This window comes from Dasypus novemcinctus, chromosome 19 (assembly GCF_030445035.2).
Source record: "Dasypus novemcinctus isolate mDasNov1 chromosome 19, mDasNov1.1.hap2, whole genome shotgun sequence".
Taxonomy (NCBI): domain Eukaryota; kingdom Metazoa; phylum Chordata; class Mammalia; order Cingulata; family Dasypodidae; genus Dasypus; species Dasypus novemcinctus.
Genome location: NC_080691.1, coordinates 51,050,565 through 51,075,941, shown reverse-complemented (window position 1 = coordinate 51,075,941; position 25,377 = coordinate 51,050,565). Strand labels below are relative to the sequence as shown.

The 25,377-nt window shown below is 45.8% G+C and overlaps 1 protein-coding gene and 1 non-coding gene across 2 annotated transcripts; both read left to right on the top strand.

Moving 5' to 3' along the window:
• The first annotated feature begins 400 nt into the window (after positions 1-400).
• On the top strand, positions 401-3,532 carry LOC101433714 (cationic amino acid transporter 4-like). Its single transcript, XM_058281095.1, is given in 8 exon segments — positions 401-626; positions 724-1,214; positions 1,217-1,291; positions 1,294-1,326; positions 1,329-1,736; positions 2,010-2,638; positions 2,878-2,986; positions 3,092-3,532. Coding segments are annotated over 7 exon segments (1,893 nt in total). The 5' UTR covers positions 401-626; positions 724-757; the 3' UTR covers positions 3,274-3,532.
• A 19,560-nt stretch (positions 3,533-23,092) lies between these two features.
• On the top strand, positions 23,093-23,199 carry LOC131274688 (U6 spliceosomal RNA). The gene has a single exon (XR_009181975.1). It is a non-coding gene; the product is annotated as a U6 spliceosomal RNA (small nuclear RNA).
• Positions 23,200-25,377: the final 2,178 nt, after the last annotated feature.

The following is a 25,377-nucleotide window of genomic DNA, read 5'->3' as shown; positions in this document are numbered from 1 at the left end:
GATATTCGGGGTCGGGGCCACTAGGTGGGGTGGGGGGACACATCCGCACCCCCGGGAAGGGAGCGGTCCTGCACACAAGCGGGGCGGGGCGAGCTCTGAGAGGCGGTGGCAGCAGCGGCAGCAGCGGCAGCAGGTGGGTGGCAGCCCGTGCGGGTTAGGGCTGAGACCCGGCGGGGGGTGGGGGATGAAGACCCGGGTACGGGGGACAGGGACGCCGCGGAATTGGCGACGCGGAGACTTGCGCCGGGCGTCAGCTTCCTGACCCGGGACTTGGTGCAGGGTGGGGGACTGACCCGCCACGGTCCGGAGGCGAGGTGGTCCGTATAGGCGACGCCCCGGATGATAGAGCCACTCCTATATCGGATCGCGGAGCCTCCGGTTTCCACCTTGCTCTCAGATTCCAGATGAAGAGGGTTTCCCACCTCATGTTCCCTGGGAATGTTCCCACCTTGCCCTCAGTGACACTCGGTTCACCCCCCAGGTCCGGCTGCATCAGATTCGCTGGGGAGAGGAGAAGGGCAGGCAGGACCCCCATGCTTCCCCCTGACCCCCTGCCCCGCCTGCAGCGAGCCCTGAGCCCTCCCCCATCTCAGCCCTCCGGCAGGTGCATGTGCTCGCATTCCCAGGTCAGGGACCGGGACTGGGCTGTGGGTGGGCAATCCAGAAGGGACTGAAGATGCCTGACCCACCCAGCAGCCCGTCATTCCCCTCTGACCCTGACAGGTAACTGGGCCCACACTCCTCTCTGCTGCCCACCATGGCCTGGAGACTGCCCAGCGCCACCAGCCTGGCACACTTCTGCAGGAAGCTGATCCGGCTGAAGACCCTGGAGGAGTCCACCATGGAGACATTACCAAGTCGCTGTCTGTCCACGTGGGACCTGACTCTTCGGGGAGTGGGTGGCATGGTGGGCTCGGGCCTCTATGTGCTCACGGGCACTGTGGCCAAGGAGATGGCTGGCCCCGCTGTGGTCGTGTCCTTTGCTGTGGCCGGCGTGGCCTCCCTGCTGGCGGCCCTGTGCTACGCAGAGTTTGGAGCCCGCGTGCCCTGTACGGGCTCTGCCTACCTCTTAACCTACGTGTCCGTGGGTGAGCTGTGGGCCTTCCTCATGGGCTGGAACTTACTTCTCCAGGGCCTTCTCAGAGGCGCCACCGTGGTGCGGGCCTGGAGTAGCTACCTGTACTCCATGTTAGTTCACCAAATTGGCTACTTCTTTGAGATCCACATAAGCACCTGGCAGGTGCCCTTCCTGGACCGGTACTTAGGCTTCCTGGCCTCTGTCATCATTCTTCTTGCCTCCTCCTTTGTCTGTAGAGCCCGTGTCTCCTCCTGGCTCAAGTACACCTTCACTGTAATCAGCCTCTGTGTCATCCTCTTTATCATCCTCTTGGGCTTCTACCTGGCCAGCCTGGAAAACTGGAGCACCAAGGAGGGTGGGTTTGTGCCCTTCGGGTTCTCGGGCATCATGGCTGGCACTGCCATCAGCTTCTACACCTTCATGGGCTTTGATGTCATCACCGCCTCCAGCAAGGAGGCCCGGAACCCACGGAAGGCCGTGTCCATGGCCATCGCCATCTCTCTCGGCCTGGCAGCCACGGCCTACATCCTAGTCTCCACCGTGCTTACCCTCATGGTTCCCTGGCACAGCCTCAACCCACAATTGGCGCTCGCCGACCCATTCTACCAGCGGGGCTACAGCTGGGCTGGCTACATCGTGACACTGGGCTCCTTCTGCGGTGAGGAGGCAGTGACTTGCAGGGTGGGAACTGGGTGGGGTAGTGGGGGGAGAGGCAGCCCCACGTCCTGGGCTTCCAGGGTTGACCCCTGCTGTGTAACTGTCCCAGGAGGGCTCTGATGATTAGAGAATCCCCCACTCCCACTCACCACCTTCCCCAAATTTTCCAGTGGGCCTGTGACTGAAACTGGGTGGGAAGTAACTAAACACCCATACCCAGCCAGGCTCACACACCCTTGCTGATGAGCCCCTCACTCCTGCTCCTCTGCCACAGCTATGATCACGGTCCTGCTCAGGATTCTCTTCTCCCTGCCACGCATCCTCTATGCCATGGCGGCCGACGGACTGTTCTTCCAGGTGTTTGCCCGTGTGCACCCCAGGACCCAGGTCCCCATGATGAGCACCCTGGTATTTGGGGTCCTCATGGCCCTCCTGGCGCTGGTGCTGGACTTTGATGCACTGGTGCAGTTCATCTCCTTTGGGTCGCTGCTCACCTACACCTTCGTGGCTGCCAGCACCATAAGGCTGCGCTTCCAGAAGACCTCTCCACCCAGGTCCCTGGGCCCAGCCAGCCCCGAGCCTGAGGCCAACTCCTCAGGGCTCCTTCAGCCGGTGAGCGATGAGCATGCCTCAGGTCCTGAGCCCGGGCAGTTGCAGCTGGCCCTGAGACCCTACCTGGGCTTCCTGGGTGGGTGCGGCCACAGAACCACTGTGGCTTGGTTGCTCGGCCTCCTGGTGGCCTCTGCCATTACCCTGAGTGTCGTGCTCATCTTTGGGGACTCGGCCCTGCACCTCCCGCGCTGGGGCTACATCCTGCTGGCTCTGCTCAGCGGGGTCACCTTTCTGCTCAGTCTCGCTGTCCTGGCAGCCCACCAGCAGGAGCATCTACAGGATACCTTCCAGGTACCGCCCCAACCCGCCCCCTCCACGCCTTGCTCGTAGTCCACCTGGCTCCATGTCCAGCTTCTGCTGCTGCAGAATGAAGGAGAAGGACTTGGAGGACTGGGGATGCCACTGCATTGGACCCCCTCCCCTTCCAAAATCGCATGGCAGGTGCACACATACCCCCAAATCTCCCAAGGTGGAGAAAGGAGGCCCTCAGCTAGCAGATCTTCCCCACAGCTCAGCTGTTGTCCCCTCAGGTACCCCTGGTGCCCCTGACGCCAGCTTTGAGTATCCTCCTCAACATCTGCCTCATGCTGAAGCTAAGCTACCTGACCTGGCTGTGCTTTTTTGTCTGGCTGCTGATTGGTGAGTTGGGGTGAGTTGAAGTATGGGAGGTCAGGATGCTGAGCAGGTGGTGGGAAGAGGGCCAGGCAGGCTGGACCTGCCCCTCAGACCCTCCCACTGCTGTAGGCCTCGCTGTGTATTTCGGCTACGGCATCCGGCACAGCAAGGAGAACCTGCGGGAGCCACAGGAGCAGGCTAGCGCACACGCACCATATGGTGTTGCCCAGTGCAGCCTGGAGGAGATCGTGCAGGCTGTGCAGCCACCTGCCCAGGAGCCTGACTGCACGGAGCTGCCCATCAGTATGTGAGGCCAGCCCATGGCCTGCCAGTGCCCATGCCCCTTCTGTCCTAGGCAGCTTGGGCTACTGTGGGTTGGGGAGCCTCAGGACCTCAGGCCCTCAGCTGACGGCGCCGAGTTCTGGGTCCTCGAGGATTGGGCCATGGCCAGTGCTGGTGCTGTGAACTCTTTGCCCAGCATCTTCCAACGGATTGTGACACACTCTAGGCCAGGCAGGCGGAAAGAAGCCCACAGTGCTGGGAGATCTAAAATAAAACCTACTTGGCCATCCTAGTGACCTGCCGTATCCACTGTGGCCTTTGTGGAACTGAGTCCCCATCTACACCTGGGAACCAGTTGATTGCCCCAAGGCAGAGTAGAGATGCCAAAAGCTCTGCAAAAGGGGAGGTCAGGGCTGGGCCAGGCCAGTGCCTTCTGCCCAGCTCAGAAGAGAGACATGCACCACGGGCATGGGCCGTGTCTCCAAGGGCCAAGGGGCCCATGACTGAAGTGGGGTCAGGACCCATCTGCAGACTTACCCATGTCCCCTGGGAGCAGATCCAGGAAGCAGAGGCTCCGGCCAAAGACTGTGACTCCCAGAGAACCTTTGGCTTCCCAGGACTCCAAGACAGTAGGGTGTGTACCTGTTGGCCCTGGGGCAATAAGGAACTTCTCTGGCAGGCAAGACTGGGCCCCAGGAAATGGCTACAGAACTGGAATCTGGCCAGCCAGCTGGGGGCAGGTCTGCCTCTCTGATGTCTCATGATAGCATTCCTTCCAGATAGTTCTTCCGTCTGGGGGGCTGAGCCTCCCAAGTACAGGCTTCCCAGGCTAGGGTGGGCAGGTGTCCAGACAGGTTCCTAGGCATGGCCTGGGGCAGCAGTGAATTCCAGATGCACTGGGTGCCTGTCCTCAGGGCTCCCAGGAAGCTGGTGGGTGGGTGGGGCTGGGCTGGGGGTTACCAAGGACTCACATAAAAGGTCCCCAAAGTGCTTCAGTGACCAGCAACACAGCCCCTCTGCCCTCTCCTCCCCTCCCAGCCCTCCTGTCCCTAGTGTGGCCCCCAGGGAAGGGGCTGGTGCTCTTAAGCTGAGCAGGTGCTACCTCCACCTCTTGCTACCTTGCCTGGGCCCAGGCTGCATGGACCCGGGGAGGGAGAGTTCAAATATGGAGTCCACAACAGCCAGTGGGCAGCACCTGTGGGAGACGGGGGAGGAGGGGCACCTGTGGCAGATGGTGAAAGGCTGGGAGAACATGCCACCAGCAACCAAAGATGTGGGTGCCCCAGGTTCTCCCTGTCTCCATGGTTTCACGGCAGGTCTCTCTATGCAAACAGATGGCTCTGGGTTCCCACATCAGGGAGCACCTGCCAAGATTAGAGTAGGGAGGGTGGGAGGGTGGAGGATGGCAGAAGGAGGGAAAGGGAATTTTCCTGGGGGTGTGAGGGTGCTGGTCTTTCATCCCTGAGGTCCCCCACACTTCCAGACCACTGGCCCAGGAGGGAACAGCCCCAGGCCTCAGGTATGGGCTGGTGGTGGGACCAGAGCCTGGACCCCTGGTGTCACCACCTGGCTGGGGGTGGAGGCTGGTGCTGGGCCCATGTAAGGCCTCTGGGCAGCCTGCTGAGGGGTTGTGAAAAACAGCTGGGTCCACACCGGGTGAGCTGTCACCTTTGCGGCCTTTGCCTGCAGATAAGGACAGCGGATCAGGGCTCTGGCCTCCGTCCTCCCAGGGAGCACAGCAGCCTGGCACAGTGGCCTCAGCACCCAGCTGGCCTGCAGCTCACCTCCTCGTACTTGTTCCTCCAGCAGAAATGGGCTTCTCAATCCACATACAGCAGTAGCAGGTCACAGAGGAAGGTGACCTTGGGAGAAGCAGGTGACCTTGGGAGAGGCAGGGCAGACCCATGTCTAGCTCCCCAACCCAGCCTGCACCCCAAGATGCCGCCCGGAAGCACAGGGTGCTTGTGCATGCAGGCACCACAACCACAGCCACGGGGAGCAGGTGGCTGCCACTAACCCCACCCAGACAAGCTGCTCCAGTGCCCAGAGTGAGGGTCGTGGGAATGAGCCTGAACCTCCCTGCCTGAGAGAGAGAGAAACCCCAGCTGAGCCAGCCTCAGGTCGTACCTGTGGCCCCACACCTCCAGCCCTGTCTCCCCCACTGGGCTCCCTGGCCCCTACCCACCCAGTGACCAGGATGTCGAAGGAGCCTGGGGACAGCAGGAGGCCCAAGGAGGGGCCAAGGAAATCTTTAGAAGAAATGACCTCTGAGCTGACACCTGAAGTATGTGAAGTTCAGCAAGTGATAGAGCTGGGGGTGGGGTGGGGTGGAGGGAGGAGTATATGCAAAGGCTGAATGAAAAGCAGGAGAGAGAACTGGGAGCCACGGAAGGGTGGTGAGCAAGGGTGTGCAGAGTGGGGTATGACCCCTGCCTCATTGTTTGTGCTCATTGTCTGCTCTCTGTGTCTGCTCGTTGTGCACTCATCTTTTTTTAGGAGGCATCAGAAACCGAACCCTAGATCATGCATATGGGAGGGAGGCACCCAGTCACTTGGGACACCTCTGCTCCCAATTGTGCCTCTCAATGTGTTTCCTCATTGTGCCTCTTCATTGAATCGTCTTGTGAGAGCTCACCATGCCAGCTCATTGTGTCAACTCGCTGTCTTGACCATCTTCTTTAGGAAGCACCAGGAACTGAACCTGGGACCTCCTATGTGGTAGGCGGGCACCCAACTGCCCGAGTCACATCTGCTTCCTTGTTGGGAGATTTTTGAAGACTGAGTCAATCTCTTTAAATGTGATTGGTTTGTTAACTTCTTGTATTTCTTATGGTGTCATTGTAGGTAGTTTGTGCATTTCTAGGAATTTGTCCATTTCATCTAGGTTTGCTTAGTTCACTGGCATATAGTTTCTTGTAATATGCTCTTACAATCTTTTTGTTTCTGTGCAGTCAGTTAACTTCCCCTCTTTCATTTCTGATTTTATTTATTTACATCTTCTCTCTTTCTTTTTCTCTGTTGGTCTACCTAAGGGTTTGTCAATTTTATTGATCTCAAAACACCAGCTTTTGGTTTGGTCGATTTTCTCCATTTCTTGTTCTCAGAACCATTTATTTCTGCTCTAATCTTTATTACTTTTTTCCTTCTGCTTGCATTGGGAATGGTTTGCTCTTCTTTTCTAGTTTCTCATTGTTTGGTTAGATCTTTGATTTCAGCTTCTTCTTCTTTTTTAAAAAATAATCTATAGTGTTATAAATTTCCCGCTCAGAATTGCATAAGCTGTATCCCATAAGTTTTGGTAAGTTCTGTTCTTGTTTTCATTCATCTGAATATATTTTTCATAATTTCACTTATAACTTCTTCTCTGACCTACTGACTGTTTAGGTGTGTCTTTTGTTCAGCCCCAAACATTTGCAAATTTACCTCTTTCCTGTCAGTTATTTGAGTTTCATTCCATTCTAACATGTGAAGATGCTTTATATAATTTCAGTCTTTTTGTCTTTATTGAGAAATGCCTTGTGCTAACATGTAGTTTATCCTGGAGAAAGACCCATGAGCCCCTGAAAGAATGTATAATCTGCTGAGTTTGGGTGCAATTTTGTGTATATGTCTGTTGGGTCTAGCTTGTTTATCATGTTGTTCAAGTTTTTGTTTCCTTGTTGATCTTCTGTCTAGGTGTTCTAGTGATGTAAGTGGGGTGTTGAAGTCAACGATGATTATTATAGGGATGTCTGTTTCTCCCTTCAGTTTTGCCATAGTTCACCAGATGTATTTTGGGACATCCCTGATAGGTACATATATATTTATGGTTGTTATTTCTTCATGGTGGATTGTCCCTTTTATTAATATGTAACGGTCAGGTGTATCTTTGATATGTTGAGGCATTAAGAAGCAGAAGACCCTTTGAGGAATGGGTGGCCAATAAAAACATCTGCATTCAAAAAAAATTCTGAATCTCATCTGGGGCATTGATATATTCCTTTGCTTGGGGCATTTCTTCAATTTTCATGGTATGGCTTGTAATTTTTTTGCTGATATCTAGGCATCTGTTTAGGATGGTGAGTTTACTCAAATGCTCAATTTCTCTCTTTCATGGGGATTTGGTAGTGGGAGGTTTTGTGTTACTCCTGTTCTTTGATTCTTTTTTCTTCTTCAGATTTTTATTTTATTTATTTCTCTCCCCTTCTCTCCCCAGTTGTCTGTTCTCTGTGTCCATATGCTGCATGTTCTTGTCCGCTTCTGTTGTTGTCAGCAGCATGGGAATCTGTGTTTCTTTTTGTTGCATCATCTTGCTGTGTCAACTCTCTGTGTGTGCGGCACCATTCTTGGGCAAGCTGCACTTTCTTTCGTACTGGGCAGCTCTCCTTGCAGGGTACACTCCTTGTGTGTGTGGGTCCCCTATGCGGGGAACACCCCTGTGTGGCACAGCACTCCTTGCGTGCATCAGCACGGCGCATGGCCCAGCTCCACCTGGGTCAAGGAGGCCCGGGGTTTGAACCGCAGACCTCCCATGTGGTAGACGGACATCCTATCCACTGGGCCAAGTCTGCTTCCCATGTTCTTTGATTCGTGATACAACCTGTTCTGGGTCTTTAGGATTGTCCATTGCTCAAATCTGGGCACTGGAGCCAGTATTGGGTTGCAGACCCGCTTTCAAGGGCCTTGGGGAGGGACTCTGTAAAGGCCACAAAAACCTCAAGTATTTATTTACTTTCAATTACCTTATGTGAATTTCCTTGGTCTGCGAGAAGATGGCGCTCATGGACCGCCCTCTCAGCTCAGGGAATAGTTCTGTCTAGGCTGCAACATGAACTGGATCAATGTGATAGAGGATCCTACCTGGAGACTAAGTGTCTCATAATTCAAACTTGCTCAAAGGTAGTTCTGCAACTTTTGCTGGCAGCCCCCTCTCTTCCCAGGTAGGAAATAATTCCTCTCCCCTCTGCATCCTCAACAACCAGACTCGGTGAGGAGAGAGGAAGATTGAGAGGGTTGGATCTCTCTAGCCCCTGTTGACTCCCAAGGCAAACAATGGTGTGGTCCCACCCAGGCTGGAAGGACTCCTGGGATAAAGCGACCAAATCTGTGGAAACTGTAGCATTGATCTGGAAAAAGTGGTCACAGTAGTTGCTGAGGGCAGGGAGAGGGAAGAAGAGATGAGATGTGGGGGCATTTTCAGGACTTGGAGTTGTACTAAATGATATTGCAGGGACAGATGCTGGACATTATGTATCCTGCCATAACCCACTGAACAGACTGGGGGAGAGTGTAAGCTACAATGTAAACTATAATCCATGCTGTGCAGCAGTGCTCCAAAATGTATTCACCAAATGCAATGCATGTGCCACAATGATGAAAGAGGTTGTTGACATGGGAGGCCTGGGTGGGTGGGGGTTGGGATATGTGGGAACCTCTTATATTTTTTAATGTAACATTTTTTGTGATCTATGTATCTTGCAAAAAAAGAATTTAATAAAAAAGAAAGAAAAAGAAAAAACAAAAACTGAGTCAGGGAAGCCAATATGGCTCAGTGGTTGAGCACTCGCTTTCCACACATGAGGTTCCAGGTTCAATCTCCAGGGCCTGTACCTTAACAAAAAAAAAAAAAGCTGAGCCAGTCTTATACTGTGTCCCTCTCCCTCTCCTTTCCTAGGGAGGTGGATCCCTGGGTCCCACTTTGCTGTAGCCACCAGCCCTGAGGACTGAGAATTCAAAAGTGTCTATACAGTGGCAGAGGATGCCAACAGTTGCAGCTGCAGCTTTTAACTCAGTTTTGCTATCATGATTCTTTTCCTTTGCCTCTTTCTCTTCAGGGTGGTGTCTAGCCTTCCTGTGGTGTCCTAAACCCTACAACATTTTTTCCCAGGCCTTTTCTGACTGTCCTCTAGCTATTTTCTGGGATAGAAGAGAGTTCAGTATCTTTCTGGTCTGCCATCTGCCTGGAAGTTGGTTCCTCACTGGTTTCTGAAATGACCAGCTGAGTAGAATCGTCAGCTGGCACTTCTATATCTGTTCCTTCATTGCCTTCTGAAGAACGATGTATTTGAGAGTGATCAGGATCTTCTGATTCTTCCTTTACCGTCACAGCTTCCATTTCTAGGGAAATTCCAGAATCATCCATGGATTCAGCTTTCACTTTGATGGGGCCACAACTTCCACACGGAGACAGGACTGACCTTTCACCATCTGCTACCATCACTGGAACACCTAGGTGCTTCTTTGGCTCCAGGAAATGTTTCTTAATGATAAATGAAATCCCTGCTTTGTTCTCCAAAATCCATTGTCTGTTTTTATGCTAGGCCATGCTGTTCTGACCACTGTAGCTTTCTTTTAAGGTCAGGCAGTGAAATTCCTCCACATCACTATTTTTTTTAGAGTGCTTTTGGCTATTAGGTTGCAGTATTCCTTCCCAATGAATTTGGCAATTGCCTTTTCTGTTTCTTTAAAGTAGGCTGTTGGACTTTTGATTGGTATTGCATTGAATCTATCAGTTTGAGTATGATTGATATCTGCACAATATTTAGCCTTCCAATCCATGAGCGTGTAATGTCTTTCCATTTCTTTAGGTCTGCTTTGATTTTTTTCAGCATTATTTTGTAATTTTCTAAATACAGATCCTGTACATTTTTGGTGAAAGTGATCCCTAGGTATTTGAGTCTTTTTGTTGCTATTGATAATGGAATTTTTTTCCTGAATTCCTCTTCCAATTACTCAATACTAGTGTATAAAAATATTATTGATTTTTGTGTGGTGATATAATATGCTGTCACTTGACTGAACTCATCTATTAGAGAGAAAGCTTTCAACCTTTCCCCATTGAGTACGATGTTGGCTGTGGGTTTTTCAAATATGCCTTTTATCATATTGAGGAATTGTTTTCTATTCCTGCCTTTCAAAGTGTTTTCATCAAGAAAGGATTCTGGATTTTGTAGAATGCCTTTTCTGCATCAATTGCAATTATGTGGTTTCTCCCCTCCGTCTGTTAATGTTATTGCATTGATTTTTAGAAATATTGAACCAGCCTTGCATACCAGGAATAAATCACAGTTGGTCGTGATGTGTCTTTTGGTATGCTGTTGAATTCAATTTGCAAGTATTTTTTTGAGATTTTTTTTCATCCATGTTCATTAGAGTGATTGGTGTGTAATTTTCTGATAGGGTCTTTATCTGGCTTTGCTATCAGAGTGACCATGGCTTCATAAAATGATTTCGGTAATTTTCCTTCAGTTTCAATTTTTTGGATGTGTCTAAACATGATAGGTGTTAATTCTTCTCAAAACACATGGTAGAATCCACCTGTGAGGTCATCTGGTCCTAAACTTATCTTTGTTGAGAGATTTTTTGATGACAGATTAAATCTCTTTAAATGAGATTGGTTTGTTTAGTTCTTGTATTTCTTGTAACATCAGTGTTGTTACAAGTTGTGCATTTCTAGGAATTTGTCCATTTCACCTAGGTTGTCTAGTTTGTTGGCATCCAGTTTCTTATAATATTCTCATATCCTTTTTATTTCTGTGGGGCCATAACTTCACCCCCCTTTCCTTTCTGATTGTATTTATCTGCATTTTCTCTCTTTTTTTCTTGGTTAGTCTAGCTAGGGGGTTGTCAATTTTATTGATCTTCTCAAAGAATCAGCTTTTGGGGTTTTTTTTTTTTAAGATTTATTTATTTCTCTCCCCTTCCCTCCACCCCACCCCAGTTGTCTCTTCTCTGTGTGTATTTGGTGTGTCTTCTTTGTCCGCATCTGTTGCTGTCAGCAGCATGGGAATCTGTGTTTCTTTTTGTTGTGTCAGCTCTCCTCCGTCAGTGTGGCACCATTCCTGGGCAGGCTGCACTTTCTTTCGTGCTGGGCAGCTCTCCTTACGGGGTGCATGCCTTGCACGTGGGGCTCCCCTATGTGGGGACACCCTGCATGGCAGGGCACTCCTTGAGCACATCAGCACTTCACATGGGCCAGCTCCTCATGGGTCAAGGAGGCCCGGGGTTTGAACCATGGACCTCCCATGTGGTAGACGGATGCCCTAAGTACTGGGCCAAGTCCACTGCCCCATCTTTTAGTTTTGTTGATTTTCTCTATTTTGTTGCTGTTGTTTTCAATTTCATTTATTTCTGCTCTAATCTTTATTATATCATTTCTTTTGCTTTCTTTGGGATTGGTTTGGTTTACCTTTACTAGTTTCTTTAGTTGTTCCATTAAATCTTTGAGTGTAGCTCTTTTTTCCTCTTTAAACGAGGCTTTGGGGCTATAAATTTCCCTCTCTAGACTGCTTTCACTGTATCCCTTGTTTTTTTTTTTTTTAAGATTTATTTATTTATTTCTCTCCCCTTCCCCCCTACCCCAGTTGTCTGTTCTCTGTGTCTATTTGCTGTGTCTTCTTTATCCTCTTCTGTTGTTGTCAGCGACATGGGAATCTGTGTTTCTTTTTTGCTGCATCATCTTGTTGTGTCATTTCTCTGTGTGGGCGGTGCCATTCCTGGGCAGGCTGCACTTTCTTTCACGCTGGGCGGCTCTCCTTATGGGGTGCACTCCTTGCGCGTGGGGCTCCCCTATGCGGGGGACACCCCTGTGTGGCAGGGCACTCCTCGTGTGCATTAGCACTATTCGTGGGCCAGCACCACATGGGTCAAGGAGGCCTGGAGTTTGAACCGCGAACCTCCCATGTGGTAGATGGATGCCCTAACCACTGGGCCAAGTCCGCTGCCTCCCTTAAGTTTTGATAAGTTGTGTTCTCATTTCCATTTTTGTCAATATATTTACTGATTTCACTTACAATTTCTTCTTTGATCCACCTATTATTTAGAAGTGAGTTGTTCAGGCTCCACACATTTGCTACTTTACTTTTTTCCATTCCTGTTTTCCAGGTTTATTCCATTATGATCTGAGAAGGTGCTTTGTAGAATTTCAACCTTTTTATATTTATTGAGAGCTGCATTGTGACCCAACATGTGGTCTATCATGGAGAAAGATGGGCACTTGAGAAGAATGTATAACCCACTGAGTTTGGGTGCAACATTCTGTATATGTCTGTTAAGGCTAACTCATTTATCATATTATTCAAGCTCTCTGTTTCCTTGCTGCTTTTCTCTCTAGTTGTTCTAATTCTATCTAATCATTTTGGTATCTCCAACCATTATTGTAGAGATGTCTATTTCTCCCTTCAGTTTTGCCAGAGTTTGTCTCATGTATTTTGGGCCATCATGGTTAGGTTCATAGATATTTATGACTGTTCTATCTTTGTGGTGGATTGTCCCTTTTATTAATATATAATGACCTTCTGTATCTCATAATATTTGTCCAATATTAGTATAGTTACTCTTGCTCATTTTTGGTTACTGTTTTCATGGAGAATCTTTATCCTACCTTTCACTTTCAGCTGTTTTTTTTATCCCTGGGTCTTAGGTGAGTCTCCTAAGCAGTATATGGATAGCTCATTTTTTTTTTATCCATTCTGTCAGCCTATATCCTTTGATTGGGGAGTTTAATTCATTCACTTTCAAAGGTATTACTGTAAATGCAGTATTTACTTCCTCCATTTTCTTCTTTGACTTTCATGTCATATCTTAGTTTTGTCTGTCTCTTTATGGTTTTGGTTATTCTTTCTGCTACCCTTTCATCTATACTCTTCTCCAGGCCTCTCTCTCCTTTGTTTTCCTTCCAGGTTCTAAGGCTTCCTTTAGTATTTCCTTCAAAGGTGGATTGTTTTTTTATGAACTCTTAGTTTATGCTTGTTTGTGATTATTTTATACTCACATCATATTTTTAAAATTTATTATTTAAAGATTTATTATTTATTTCTCTCCCTTTCCCTATCCCCCTTCCCCTGCAGTTTTCTGCTCTCTGTGTCCATTCACTGTGTGTTCTTCTGTGTCTGCTTGTATTATTGTCTGTGGCACCCAGAATCTGTGTCTCATTTTGTTGCGTCCTCTTGCTGCTTTAGCTTTCTGTTTGTGCAGTGCCATTCCTGGGCAGGCTGTACTTTTTCACACTGGGTGGCTCTCCTTACAGGGTGTACTCCTCATGTGCAGGGCTCCCGTAAGTGGGGGACACCCCTGCGTGGTAAAGCACTCCTTGCACACATCAACACTGAGCGTGGGCCAGCTCATCACGTGGGTCAGGAGGCCCTGGGTTTGAACCTTGGACCTCCCATGTGGTAGGCAGATGCCCTAACTCTTGGGCCAAATCCACTTCCCCTCACCTTCATATTTGATGGACAATTTTGCTGAACAGAGAATTCTTGGCTGGCAGTTTTTCTCTTCTAGTATCCTAATCATAAATTGCCACTCTCTTCTCATCTCCTGTTTCTGATGAGAAATCTATGCCAAGTCACACTGAACATCCTTTCTATGTGATGGTTTGCTTCTCCCTTGCTGCTCTTCAGAATTTTCTCTTTATCTTTGACATTGGACATTCTGGGTAGTGTGGGTCTTGGAGTAAGTCTATTCGGATTTACTCTAATTGGGGTATGGTGTGCTTATTGGACATATAAGTTCATTTCTTTTGTGAGAGTGGGGAAATTTTCAGTCATTATTTCCACAAATAACACTTTCTACCCCTTTTCTCTTCTCTTCTTCTTCTGGAACTCACATGACATGTATGTTATTGCATTTCATGTTGTCTTTCAACTCCCTGAGCCCCTGCTCAATTTTTCCATTCCTTTCTCTCTGATCTTTTCTTTCAGTTTCAACTGTTCTGTCTTTGATGTGGGCTATGGGTGGGAGGCTGTATCTTCAGAGATAACCTTAACCTAAGCGGTCTGTCCTGGCTTGTGGGTGTGGGATGATGGAGAGACTGCAACCCTGCCCTTGGTAACCATGGCAATGACTCCAGTCCCAGGAAACATTTTATCAATGCAAACTCTATAAACTTTAAATATTCAGGGAAAATGCAAACCAAATGTGCTAAAAGCTTATCTAGAATGTATGAAGTCCATGCTAAAAGCTTACCTAGGATGTGGAAGATATATGCTAATTCAAGCCTATTGAGAACTGAAACAAAAGGACCATTTGGCCTTTCCTCTCTGTATAAAAAGAACTTAAAACTCTTGTTCGGGGCTTGGGCTTAAAACAGAAAGCTTCCAAGTCTGGCTGGCCATCAATAAACCATTTTTCCTTTTCAAAATCATTTCTGAGTCTTGGCCTTTCTATACGCAAATAATTGAACCTAGTATCAAATTCTACAACATCTTCAGTATCACTTATTCTTTTTTCTATCAATTCAAGTCTGCTGTTGTATGCCTCTAATGTTTTGTTTTTTTTTAAATCTCACCTTATTGTGTCTTTCATTCCCATGAGCTCCATGTCTTCTCTATTCAGGATTTCAAATTTTTCCTTGTGCTCACTCAGTGTCTTCTTGATGTCATTTATCTCTTTAGCCATACTGTCTTTCAATTCATTAATTTGATTTTGCAAATTTCTGTGCTGTTGTTAATTAGTTCATTCAAATCATGCATCTATTTTAGTGCTTTGAATGTATTCCTTTTCTTAGGCCGCATCCTCCATTTTCTTAGTATGGCTCATCATTTTTTTTACTGATGTCTAGGCTTCTGATTAGGATGGTAGTTTAGTCAGATGCTCAATTTCTTTCTCTTTCATAAGGGTTTAATGGTAGGAGGCTGTATGTTACTGCTGCTCTTTGATTCTTGGTTCAACCTAGATCATTAGGATTGTCCGTGGTAGCTGCTCAAAACTGGGCTCTTGACCCAGGAATGGGCTGCAGACCTGCTTCCTAGACCTTTTATGTCCACTTCCTTGGTCTTCCAGGATGTGGCATACTTTAGCGGTCCTCTCAGATCAGTGCCTGCTGTGACTGTGTCAGCTGCAACACTGACAGGATTGTCCTGTCAGAGTTCCTGCCTGGAGGCTAAGAGACTTGAAATTCACACCTTCTCAGAGACAATCCTTCAGCCTTCATTGGTAGCCCCCTCCCTTTTCCCAGAAAGGAAATAATTCCACTCCCCTCTGCATCCTCAACAATCAGTCCTGGTTGTAGAGAAGAAGATTGGGAGGGTCATACCTCTTTAGCCCATTCCAGCTCCCAAGGCAGACAATGGCGTGGCCCACCTAGATTGGAAGGGCTTGTGGGACAAAGCAGACCAAGTGTGTGGTCAGAAGCTGGGCAGCCTTAGGCTGTGTCCCCCTCTCTCCCCTTTCCTGGGGAGGTGCATCCTCAACAATTACTTCTTGCTAGAAGAGAGGGGATTGCCAGGGTAGGATCTCTCCAGGCCTGTGCTGTCTCCCAGGGCAGACAATGGCATTGTCCCATCTAGTCTGGAAGGGCTGGTGGGACACAACAGACCCAGTCTGTAGATCAGAAACTGAGTCAGCCTTAGGATGTGTCCCTCTGTCTTCCCTTTTCTGGGGCAATGGATCCCTGGAGGCCCCTTTGTATATGGCTCAGAGGCCTAGGAATTCTAGAGTGTCTTTGGTGTGGGGGAGGGTGCTGGCAGTAGCAGCTGCTGGTTTCAACTCAGTTTTGCCTTCATTGCGATTGCCCTCCTTTGTCCCTCTCTCTTCTGGGCAGTGTCCAAACCTTGCCTGGTATCCTAAACCCTAGATCTTTTTCCAGACTGTTTTAGCCTGTCCCCTAGCTATTTTAATGGCAGAGTAGAGAATTCCATGTCTCTAATCTACAATCTTCTTGGAAGTCCCACTATTTCTTCAAATATTGTCTCTACCCCCTTTCTCTTTCTTCTAGAAGAGTTTCCACAATGAGTATATTGTGTCCCTTGATGGTGTTCAAGAAGACTGTTGGGGGAGAGTGTTGCTGTGGGGGGAGTGGTGGGGTGGGGGAGGGTGGGGGGTGAATGGGGACTTCATATTTTTTTAATGTAATATTTTTAAAAAATGAATAAAAAAATTAAAAAAAATTAAAAAAAAATGAATTAAAAAATAAAATTGATCATGGTTATGAATGTACACACAAAAAAAAGAATATAAGTTGTTGGTGGTAGGTGAGTCATGGGAGTCCTGTACGATGTTATATATGTTTATTCCTTTCTTTCATAGCTATTACTATACACTTATTGTTCATGTATGTTTGTGTGTGGGTGATAAATTTCAATAAGTCAATATTTTTTTAAGTGCAAAAAAAAAAAAAAAAAAAGAAGACTCTTGGGGTGGCGGACTTGGCCCAGTGCTTAGGGCGTCAGTCTACCACATGGGAGGTCCACAGTTCAAACCCCAGGCCTCCTTGACCCATGTGGAGCTGGCCAGCACGCAGTGCTGATGCACACAAGGAGTGTCCTGCCACACAGGGATGTCCCCTGTGTAGGGGAGCACCATGCGCAAGGAGTGCGCCCTGTAAAGAGAGCCGCCCAGTGTGAAAGAAAGTGCAGCCTTCCCAGGAGTGGTGCCACACACACGGAGCGTTGACACAAGATGACGCAGCAAAAAGGGACACAGATTCTCATGTCGCTGACAACAACAGAAGCGGACAAAGAGGCACAGCAAATAGACACTGAGAACAGACAACTGTGGTGGGGGGGAAGGGGAGATAAATAAATAAATAAATAAATAAATCTTTAAGAAAGAAAAAGAAGACTCGGGCTCAATTCACTTATCTTCGTTCTTTTATCTTTCTGCTTCTCAAACTTAATTATTTGCATTTATCTTCAAGGTCACTGACTTTCTTCTGAGAGCTCCAATCTGCTATTGAACCCCTGTAGGAAATTCCTTGTCATTGTGATCTTCACCTCTGTTTAGTTCCTCTTGACAATTTCTCTTTATTGGAATTCTCTATGTTCATTTAGTTTTTCTGATTTCCTTTAGCTCTTTGTGCATATTTAGGATTATTTTCAAAAGACTGTGACTGTTATTTCCAAGGACTGGTTTCCTCATTGGTGATTTCTAATTTTTTTATCCTGGTCCTTTAAACAAGCTATCACTTCCTGTTTACGTTTTTCAATCTTTTTGTTGCGATCTGGGCATTTTTATATTTTAAGGTGCTAACTCTGGAATTTAGAGATTGAAGCATCTATTCCTTATGTTTGTGTTCCAGTAGTGTGATGACAGAGATTTCCTTGATCACCAGGAGTTAACAAAAACAACAACAGCAACAAAAACCTTCTCCAGTCTTTGCAGATTGGCCTGTGTGAGTGCTTTTCTTCAGAGCCTTGCTGTTCTGAGTATAAAGAATAGCCCAAAGCAAAAGTGTAGGGTCCTCTCCAGCCTTTTCTGCAGCTGTCTCTTGTCTTGGGCATACATGTGTAACCCTAGGAATTTTCCCAGTTACATGGAGATGAATATCCTCATTCTGCTAGGAAACAAGTGTTTCCTCATGGTCCCAGGTGCGACATAGTATGTCCCATGACCTGTAGTCCTTTGCACCAGGCAACTGCAAACAGACTCTTCTCCTATAGTGTTCTATAAGACAGCTCTGTGCAGGACAATATCTGGGATGGCAAGTCGGCAGTGAGTGTCCAGGTTCACCCTTCAGGCTATTTCCAGGCACAATGGAAAGGACACGCGTGCACCCTAGGAAATGCGTAAAGGTCATGTTGTTGCCTTCAGAACTGGAACCAGAGACCTGATAGGGAACGTGGGCTGGTTCCTTGCTGAGCTGGTTAGGGGATGAGGGAAGGGCCAGCAAGGATGCCATGAAACCCTACCATTTTTACCTTTTTCTTGGTTTGGTGCTCATTGTAATCATTCAATATTTTCCAAGGCTTTGAAAAAGATGTTTCTTCCAGTTCTTGCTTGTTGATTAAAGCTTCAGTAAAGGTACAGAGCCCTGCATAGAGTGTCTCATTCTACCATCCACCTTGTGGGGACAAGTCAAAGGGGGGGCAGAGGAAGGGGTTTGGTCATGGGGGGTAGGGTGCACAGAGAGGCAACCAGCACCTACCACCTGTGGGGAAGGGGCTCTGTAAAGGGGATCACAGGGCCCAAGAAGAGAGAGCACTTAGAGAAGGCCAAGTGTACACCAAAGGGCCCAGTAAAGGGTAGTCTCAGCTGAGACAGTGTGACAGAGAGGCAGAAGCAAGATCCCATATGTGTGAGTCACAGTCCTTTTGGCAGTGAGGGGGAACAGGGGTACAATATGCTGTCACTCTGTCTACCCAGGCCACTCCCCTATGGCCTTGTGGGCTGTATGCTGCCCAGTGCTGGTAGCACATGTGTGTAGACCTAGAACTGAAAGACTCTCTAGAGATGGCCTGCAGGGAGGGAGTGCTGGGTTCCCATTCTGGGGAGCTCTGCCACATTCCCCAATGGAACAGCAACAATGCCCAAAGTGCAAGGGCAGTGACCAGTGAAGAAGGATGTCCCAATGATGGACCTATGATACTAATGACTATGCTTATGAGCCTGTTGTGCTTGAAATTTCAGCTTGATCTAGTGTTGCAGGGTGCCTAAGAGTTACCTAACAAGAGCCTATATGTTGCTTAAATGTGTCCATTCTCTGAGCCAAACTCAGCTTATATATGCATTACCTTCCCTCCAGCATGGGACATGACTCCCAGGGATGAGCCTCCCTGGTGCCAAGGGATTAGTGCTGTAGCAGTTTATATGGTTATAATCCCAGAAAAAGATGTCGGATTATGTTTGTAATCTGATCTGTACCTGGGCATGATTGAGTTACGATTTGAGTGTTGAGTAGCCACCTCTTGGTGGGTGGGGACTCACAGATAAAAGGCATGGCAAAGAACAGAGTTGAGGGATTCTGATGTTGAAGTTTTGATGTTGTAGTTTGATGCTGAAAACTTAAGCTGGAGTCCCAGGAAGTAAGCTCACAGAGGAAAGAGGAGCTAGCCCCAGGAAGAAAGGAATCTTGAACCCAGAAAGAAGCAAGATCCTCTAAGGGAGGATTCCAGAAAGCCTGAACCCTCACAGCCGTCTGCAGCCATGTTGCTCCAACAAGTGAAAATAGACTTTGGTGAGAGAAGTAACTAATGCTTTATGTTCTGGTGTCTGTAGGCTCCTACCCCAAATAAATACCCTTTATGAAAACCTACCATTTACTGGTGTTTTGCATCAGCATCCCTTTGGCTGACTAATACAACTACCAAGCACCGACAGGTGATGCAACTGGAAAAAGACCTTGTCTTGCAGGAGAATCCCATCCACCAGTCATTTGTGTTCAAAGCCCCCTCTCAACTGAGAGGTGGAGTACACATTGCCATCCCAGGGTCCTCAGGATGGGGGAATAAAACATGGACTACGGTGTACTTACTGATATTCTACTATAGAATTATTGTGACTGTTCCAGTGAAAGAAATTATATCATTGATGTGGAGAAGTGGCCACTGAAGTTGCTGAAGGCAGGGAGAGGGAAAAGGAAGTTTGATATGGGGACATTTTTGGGATGTGGAGTTGTCCTGAATGATATATGTCCTGCCATAACCCACTGAATAGACTGAGAGTGTTAACTACACTGTAAAGTATAATCCATACTGTGTAACAGTGCTCCCATTTGTACTCATCAAATGAAATTAATGTACCACACTAGTGAAAGAATTTGTTGATGTGGGAAAAGTGGGGGGTGTGAGGAGTGAGGCATATGGGAAACTTCTATTTTTTTAATGTAACAATTTCTGTTATCTATGTGTCTTTTAAAAATAAATTAAAAATATATTAAAATAAAACCTGCTCCTGAGGGCTCTAGGAACATGTGGACAGCAAAGGTAGACCACAGGGCCTCATGAAACCAGCACACCCTCAGCAGGCTATATCGGAGGATATATGAAAAGGTATTTCCCCAATATAATAGAGGTATCCCCATTTATAAATCCCATAACTATGATTCTTCTCCTTTTATGAACCTATAATTTTCATTTTAATTGTTTAGAATATTTCTCAGAGACTCAAAGCCTTTTGTACTGTTCCTCTGCCAGCAGAGTCAGAAAGCCAGCAGATACATGGCCAGATCCTACTCTCCAGTTCTTCAGGCATGCACTGGACAATGAACACAATGATGATGGACCAGCCACAGCCCAAAAGAAAGGAGTATCTTCAACCGCAAAACAGTTCCTCTGCCCCATAACATCTACATCTCTTCTCAGACTGAAGAAGTCAGAATGGACATCAAAAGATTGAGGAATGAACAAAAATAAGGGAAAAGTGTAACTGCTGATTAAAGCAGATTTATCGTTACTGTAATTAGTATCTTACTAACTAACATGTAACTCTGATATAAAAAATAAATTCCTATGGGAGCACATATAGCTCAGTAGTTGGGCATGTACAAGGTGCTATGTACAAGATCCTATGTACAAGGTTCAGGGTCCAATCCCCAGTCCCTCCAAGCAAACAAAAATAAATAAAAATAAAACCAAATAAAATTTTAAAATAATAAAATGGGAAGCAGAATTGGTCCAACAGATAGGGCATCCGCCTACCACATGGGAGGTCCAAGGATCACACCCAAGGTCTCCTGACCCACCTGCAAGGGTGCACCCCATATGGAGAGCCACCCAATGCAAAAGAGGCACAGCCTGCCCAGGAGGGGCACGGCACACATGGAGAGCTGACGCAGCAAGATGACGCAAAAAAAAAGAGACACAGATTCCCAATGCTGCTGACAAGAATACAAGCAGACAAAGAAGAACACTCACCAAATGGACACAGAGAGCAGACAACTGGGGGGGGAGGGGGCATGGAAGGGGACAGAAATAAATAAAAAATAAATCTTTAAAAATAATAATAATAAATTACCACACAAGATGGAGAATAAAAATAAAATAAAAAGACAAAGTAAGTGAATTGCAAACCATTTTGTTTTTGATCATTTCTTAACTTTAAGAAATAGAGTAATTTAAAAACAATGACATGATGACAACCATTCAGAACCATCTGAAATGGCAGGCTCTGCCTTGTTGGTGTCTCCAGTTTCTCCCCTAATGGGCACAGGGATTTAACAACAGAAAATATAACTGAGGCTCCCTTGTAGTCTTTTATAGAAGTAGAGTCATTTGTACTCTGTCTCATGTCAAGAGTAGTGGCAAATTCTACTGGCACATGTGAGTTTCTTAAAAGATGAGATTCTTTGGACAATGAAAATTCAACTTAGTAGCAACTTAAATCTTTGTAAGTAATTTATCAGATATTACTGCTAAGGAGAAGGAGGAAGAAAAGACCTTCTGGAAATCTTGCTTATTTCTTGTAAGATTTCTGGCACTGTGGGTTAAAGGAAGTGGAATGTGAGTTTGGGGAAATTAAATGGAACAGCCTTCTGTGTTTATCTCTCTACTTAACTTCATAAAAATTAGTCTAGGGAAGAGGATGTGGCTGAACCGATTGAGGCCCCGTCTACCATATGGGAAGCCCCATGTTCAATTCCAGTGGCCTCCTGATGAAGGCAAACTGGCCTGCACCACAGAAAGCTGGTGGCCCATGTCACAGACAGCTGGTGCAGCAAGATGATGCAATAAAGGGAAACAAGTAACACAGGAGAATGCACAGCAAATGGACACAGAGAGCAGACAGCAAGTGCAAATGGCAAGGGGGGGGATAAATTGTAAAAAAAAAAGTCTACAATTTACAGGGGAAAAAAAACAAAGTGTGTCACCATGAGGAAATTATCAGTCACTTCTCAGGTGACAAACCTGTCTACCCAGGGTCTAGAAATTCCAAAGCGATGCTGACAGGATTCAGGAATCTAGAGCTCCAGAGCTGGAAGCCACAGGAAGGGCTCCATGAGGAGTCACGTGAAATCCGTGCAGACAGGCCAAGGATTAGGATGCTAACCAAGAGAGAAATAAAGATTTGCCATTTTCTTCACAAGAAGATTGTGATGGTTTTTCTTTGAATCAAAAACTATACAGGATGTTATAGCAGTTTGATATTATTTATGTACTACAGAAATAGATATGGATTGTGTTTGTAAACTGGTCTGCTTCTCTGGGCATATTAGATTATATTAGATTCAGAGGTTTTACTTTTTACTTTATTAAATCAAGATTAGGGCTTTTTTGTGTGTGTCATTAGAGTGACTCAGTTTGATTTCCCACCCCCACCTGCTTTGTGGGCTACACAAATGGATGCTCAATCAAAGGCAGGGAAGTAGATACACAGAGAGTTTTGTTTTGGACGCTGGAGCCCTGGGGAGAGAGTTGAATAGTTCATCTGATAGTTTGCAGCTGAAGAGACCAGAGTTCTGAACAGCTGTGAAAGCCCAGAAAGAAACAAGACATAGGGAGTGAGACGAGCCTTATGCTGGCCTGTAGCTGAGATCAGAAGAAGCTGGGACCATGGAGCCTAAGGAGGAAGAGGAAGGCTGAACCCTAGCAGAGACCAGAGCCATCTTGCTCCAACACATGGCAACAGACTCTGGTGAGGGAAGTAAACTTACACTTTATGGCCCATGACTGTAAGATTTAACCCCAAATAAATACCCTTTATAAAAGCCAATATGGGAAGTGGATGTGCCTCAGGCAACTTACTCCCACCTACCACATGGGAGGTCACTGGTTTGGATCCTGGTGCCTCCTAAAGACGGCGAGCTGGTTCAATGGGCAGGCACAAGAAGATGACATAGCAAGAGATACAAGAAAAAACATAATGTGAGACACAACAAAGTAGGGAGCAGAGCTTTCCAGTGCCTCCTAAAAGATGACAGTGAGCTGACATGATAGACAGGTGTGGTGAACTGATACAACAAGATGACTCAACAAGACACGTGGGGAGGAAAATCATGAGGGACAGAACAAGAGCAAGAAGTGGAGGTGGCTCAAATGAATAGGTACCTCCCTCCCACATTAGAGGTCCCAGGTTTGGCTCCCAGTACCTCCTAAAGACAAAAGGAAGGGAAACAAACACAGCAAGTGAAAAACAACAAGGTGGTGGAGAGAAATAAATAAATGTTAGAGGAAAAAAAAAAAGCCAAATAAAAGAAACTATACAATATGTAATACAGTGGTCACTTCGGCAGCACAGACACTAAAACTGGAGCTATACAGAGGAGATTAGCATGGCCCCTACATAAGGATGACATGCAAATTCATGAAGTGTTCATATTTTTTATTTACCACTGAGATTTTTATCAACTTTAACTGTTCTCAAAGCAGCCACTCAAAGCTGAAATAGCATAGTAAAGAAGCAATGTAACATAGGAAGCTGGGAGAGAGTAATTTTAATATGCTGATTATCTGGCTCAGACATCTGATTCTCTTTGTTTGGACTTGAAGACAGATGAAGGAAAAACCTTGTTTTGGGAAAATGAAGCTGAACCACTAAGAGTAAGTCATCTAAGACTATCCAGTAAAGGACTCTTGTCCAATGTCATTGATAGTTTGCTTCAGATGACAGTGGACTCTAATTCTTGCAGCTTTTTCTGGAATCCTGTAGCAATACTTTATTTTTTCATATTTGGTCTGTGTTGCTTGAAACCACAAAGCTTGATCTTCAAATACTAGATCAAGCCGCAAAGCTTGATCTTCAAATACTAGAAACTAGTATTGCTCTATAGGAACTTTATCAAATCAAGAGTAATAAGAAGCACTTTCAACTCTTTACAATTCATCTGATGCGTCAAGAAATACCAAGAACAACATGTCCAGAGAATGTCTTTCTCTGTAAGAACCTAAATTCAACTCTGTTCAATTTGGGTTTAGCAAAATGCAACTCCCTGGTCTCCAATGCAAGCCATTAGACTGGCTTGTTAGTTATATATATGATATATGTCTTCTGTATTTGTAAAACTGTAAAAATCATGAAAGTAAAATTCTACCAAGGGAAGCTATCAGTAGCATCATTTATCATGAAAGAAAAATAGAAAGGTTTTTATTTTTAAACTGTTTAAATGAAATCTATAGATACTATGGAATTTTTGGACTGTTTCAGTTCAACTAAGAGAGTATTTAAGTACAAAACAGAATTTCCAGATATGACACTTGGGTACTTTTTATAAAAAGTTTAAGATTTTTTTTAAATTGTGGGATTATTAGGAATAAAATTGGTGCTTATATTGGGGGAAAGTAATATACATTGTTTAACTCCATCTATGCAAAATATAAATACAAATAAATTTAAAAGACAGAAATAGATTAGCAATTTTGTATGGCAGGAGAAGGATAGAGAGACTGAGATGTGGCTACAAAGGGGTAGGTTTTTTGTGTGTCTGTTTTGGTTTTATGTTGTTTCCTTTTCTGGGGAGCAAATGAAAATGCTCTAATATTGACTGAAGTGATGCATGCACAACTCTGTGATTATACCAAATGCCACTGATTATATACTTTAGTTGAACTGTATGGATTATGAATATGTTTTAATAAGAATTGTTAAGGAAAAAAAAACCTCCCAACAAAGAAAAGCTCAGGACTAGAAGGTTTCACAGATGAATTCTACCAGTCATTCCCAGAGGAATTAAAACCAATCCTGCTCACACCATTCCAAATAATTGAAGAGAACACTACCTAACTCATTCCATGAAGCCAACATCACCCTAACTCCATAGCAGATAAAGATACTAAACTAAAATAAAACCAATTGACCAATCTTTCTCATGAAAATAAATGCAAAAATCCTCAATAAAATACTTTAAAATAGATTCCAACAGCACCTCAAAGGAATTATACACCATGATCAAGTGGGTTTATCCCAGGTATGTATGGGTGGTTCAACATAAGCAAATCAATTAGTGTAATATACCACAATAACAAATCAAAGGAGAAAAACCATATGATAATTTTGATTGACCCAGAAAGGGCATCTGACAAGGGAGGGGCAAGATGGCAGCAGAGTAAGACATTCAAAGAGTCAACTCGCCCTACAGTGCAGTTAGTAATCAGTCAGAGCTATCTTTTTTTTTTTTTTCTGGTAATTTTTAATTTTTTTAAAGATACTTAGAGTATATACATGTTCCATAAAAAATATAGGGGACTCCCTTGTGCTCTACTCCCCAAAGTCACCTACATTTACCCTCTTTAACAATATCCTTCATTAGTGTGGTACATTCACTGCAATTGATGAACAAATTTTGAAGTACTGTCACTAAGCGTGGATTTTAGTTCACATGGTAGTGTACACTCCTATACAATTCTGTAGGTTATGGCAAGATATATAATGGTCTGTATCTGTCATTGCAATGTCATTCAGAACAATTCTCAAGTTCTGAAAATGCCCCCTTATTACACCTGCTATCCCTCTCCCTGATCTCATAACCTCCAATGGCCACTGCCTCCACATCAGTGATATAAGTT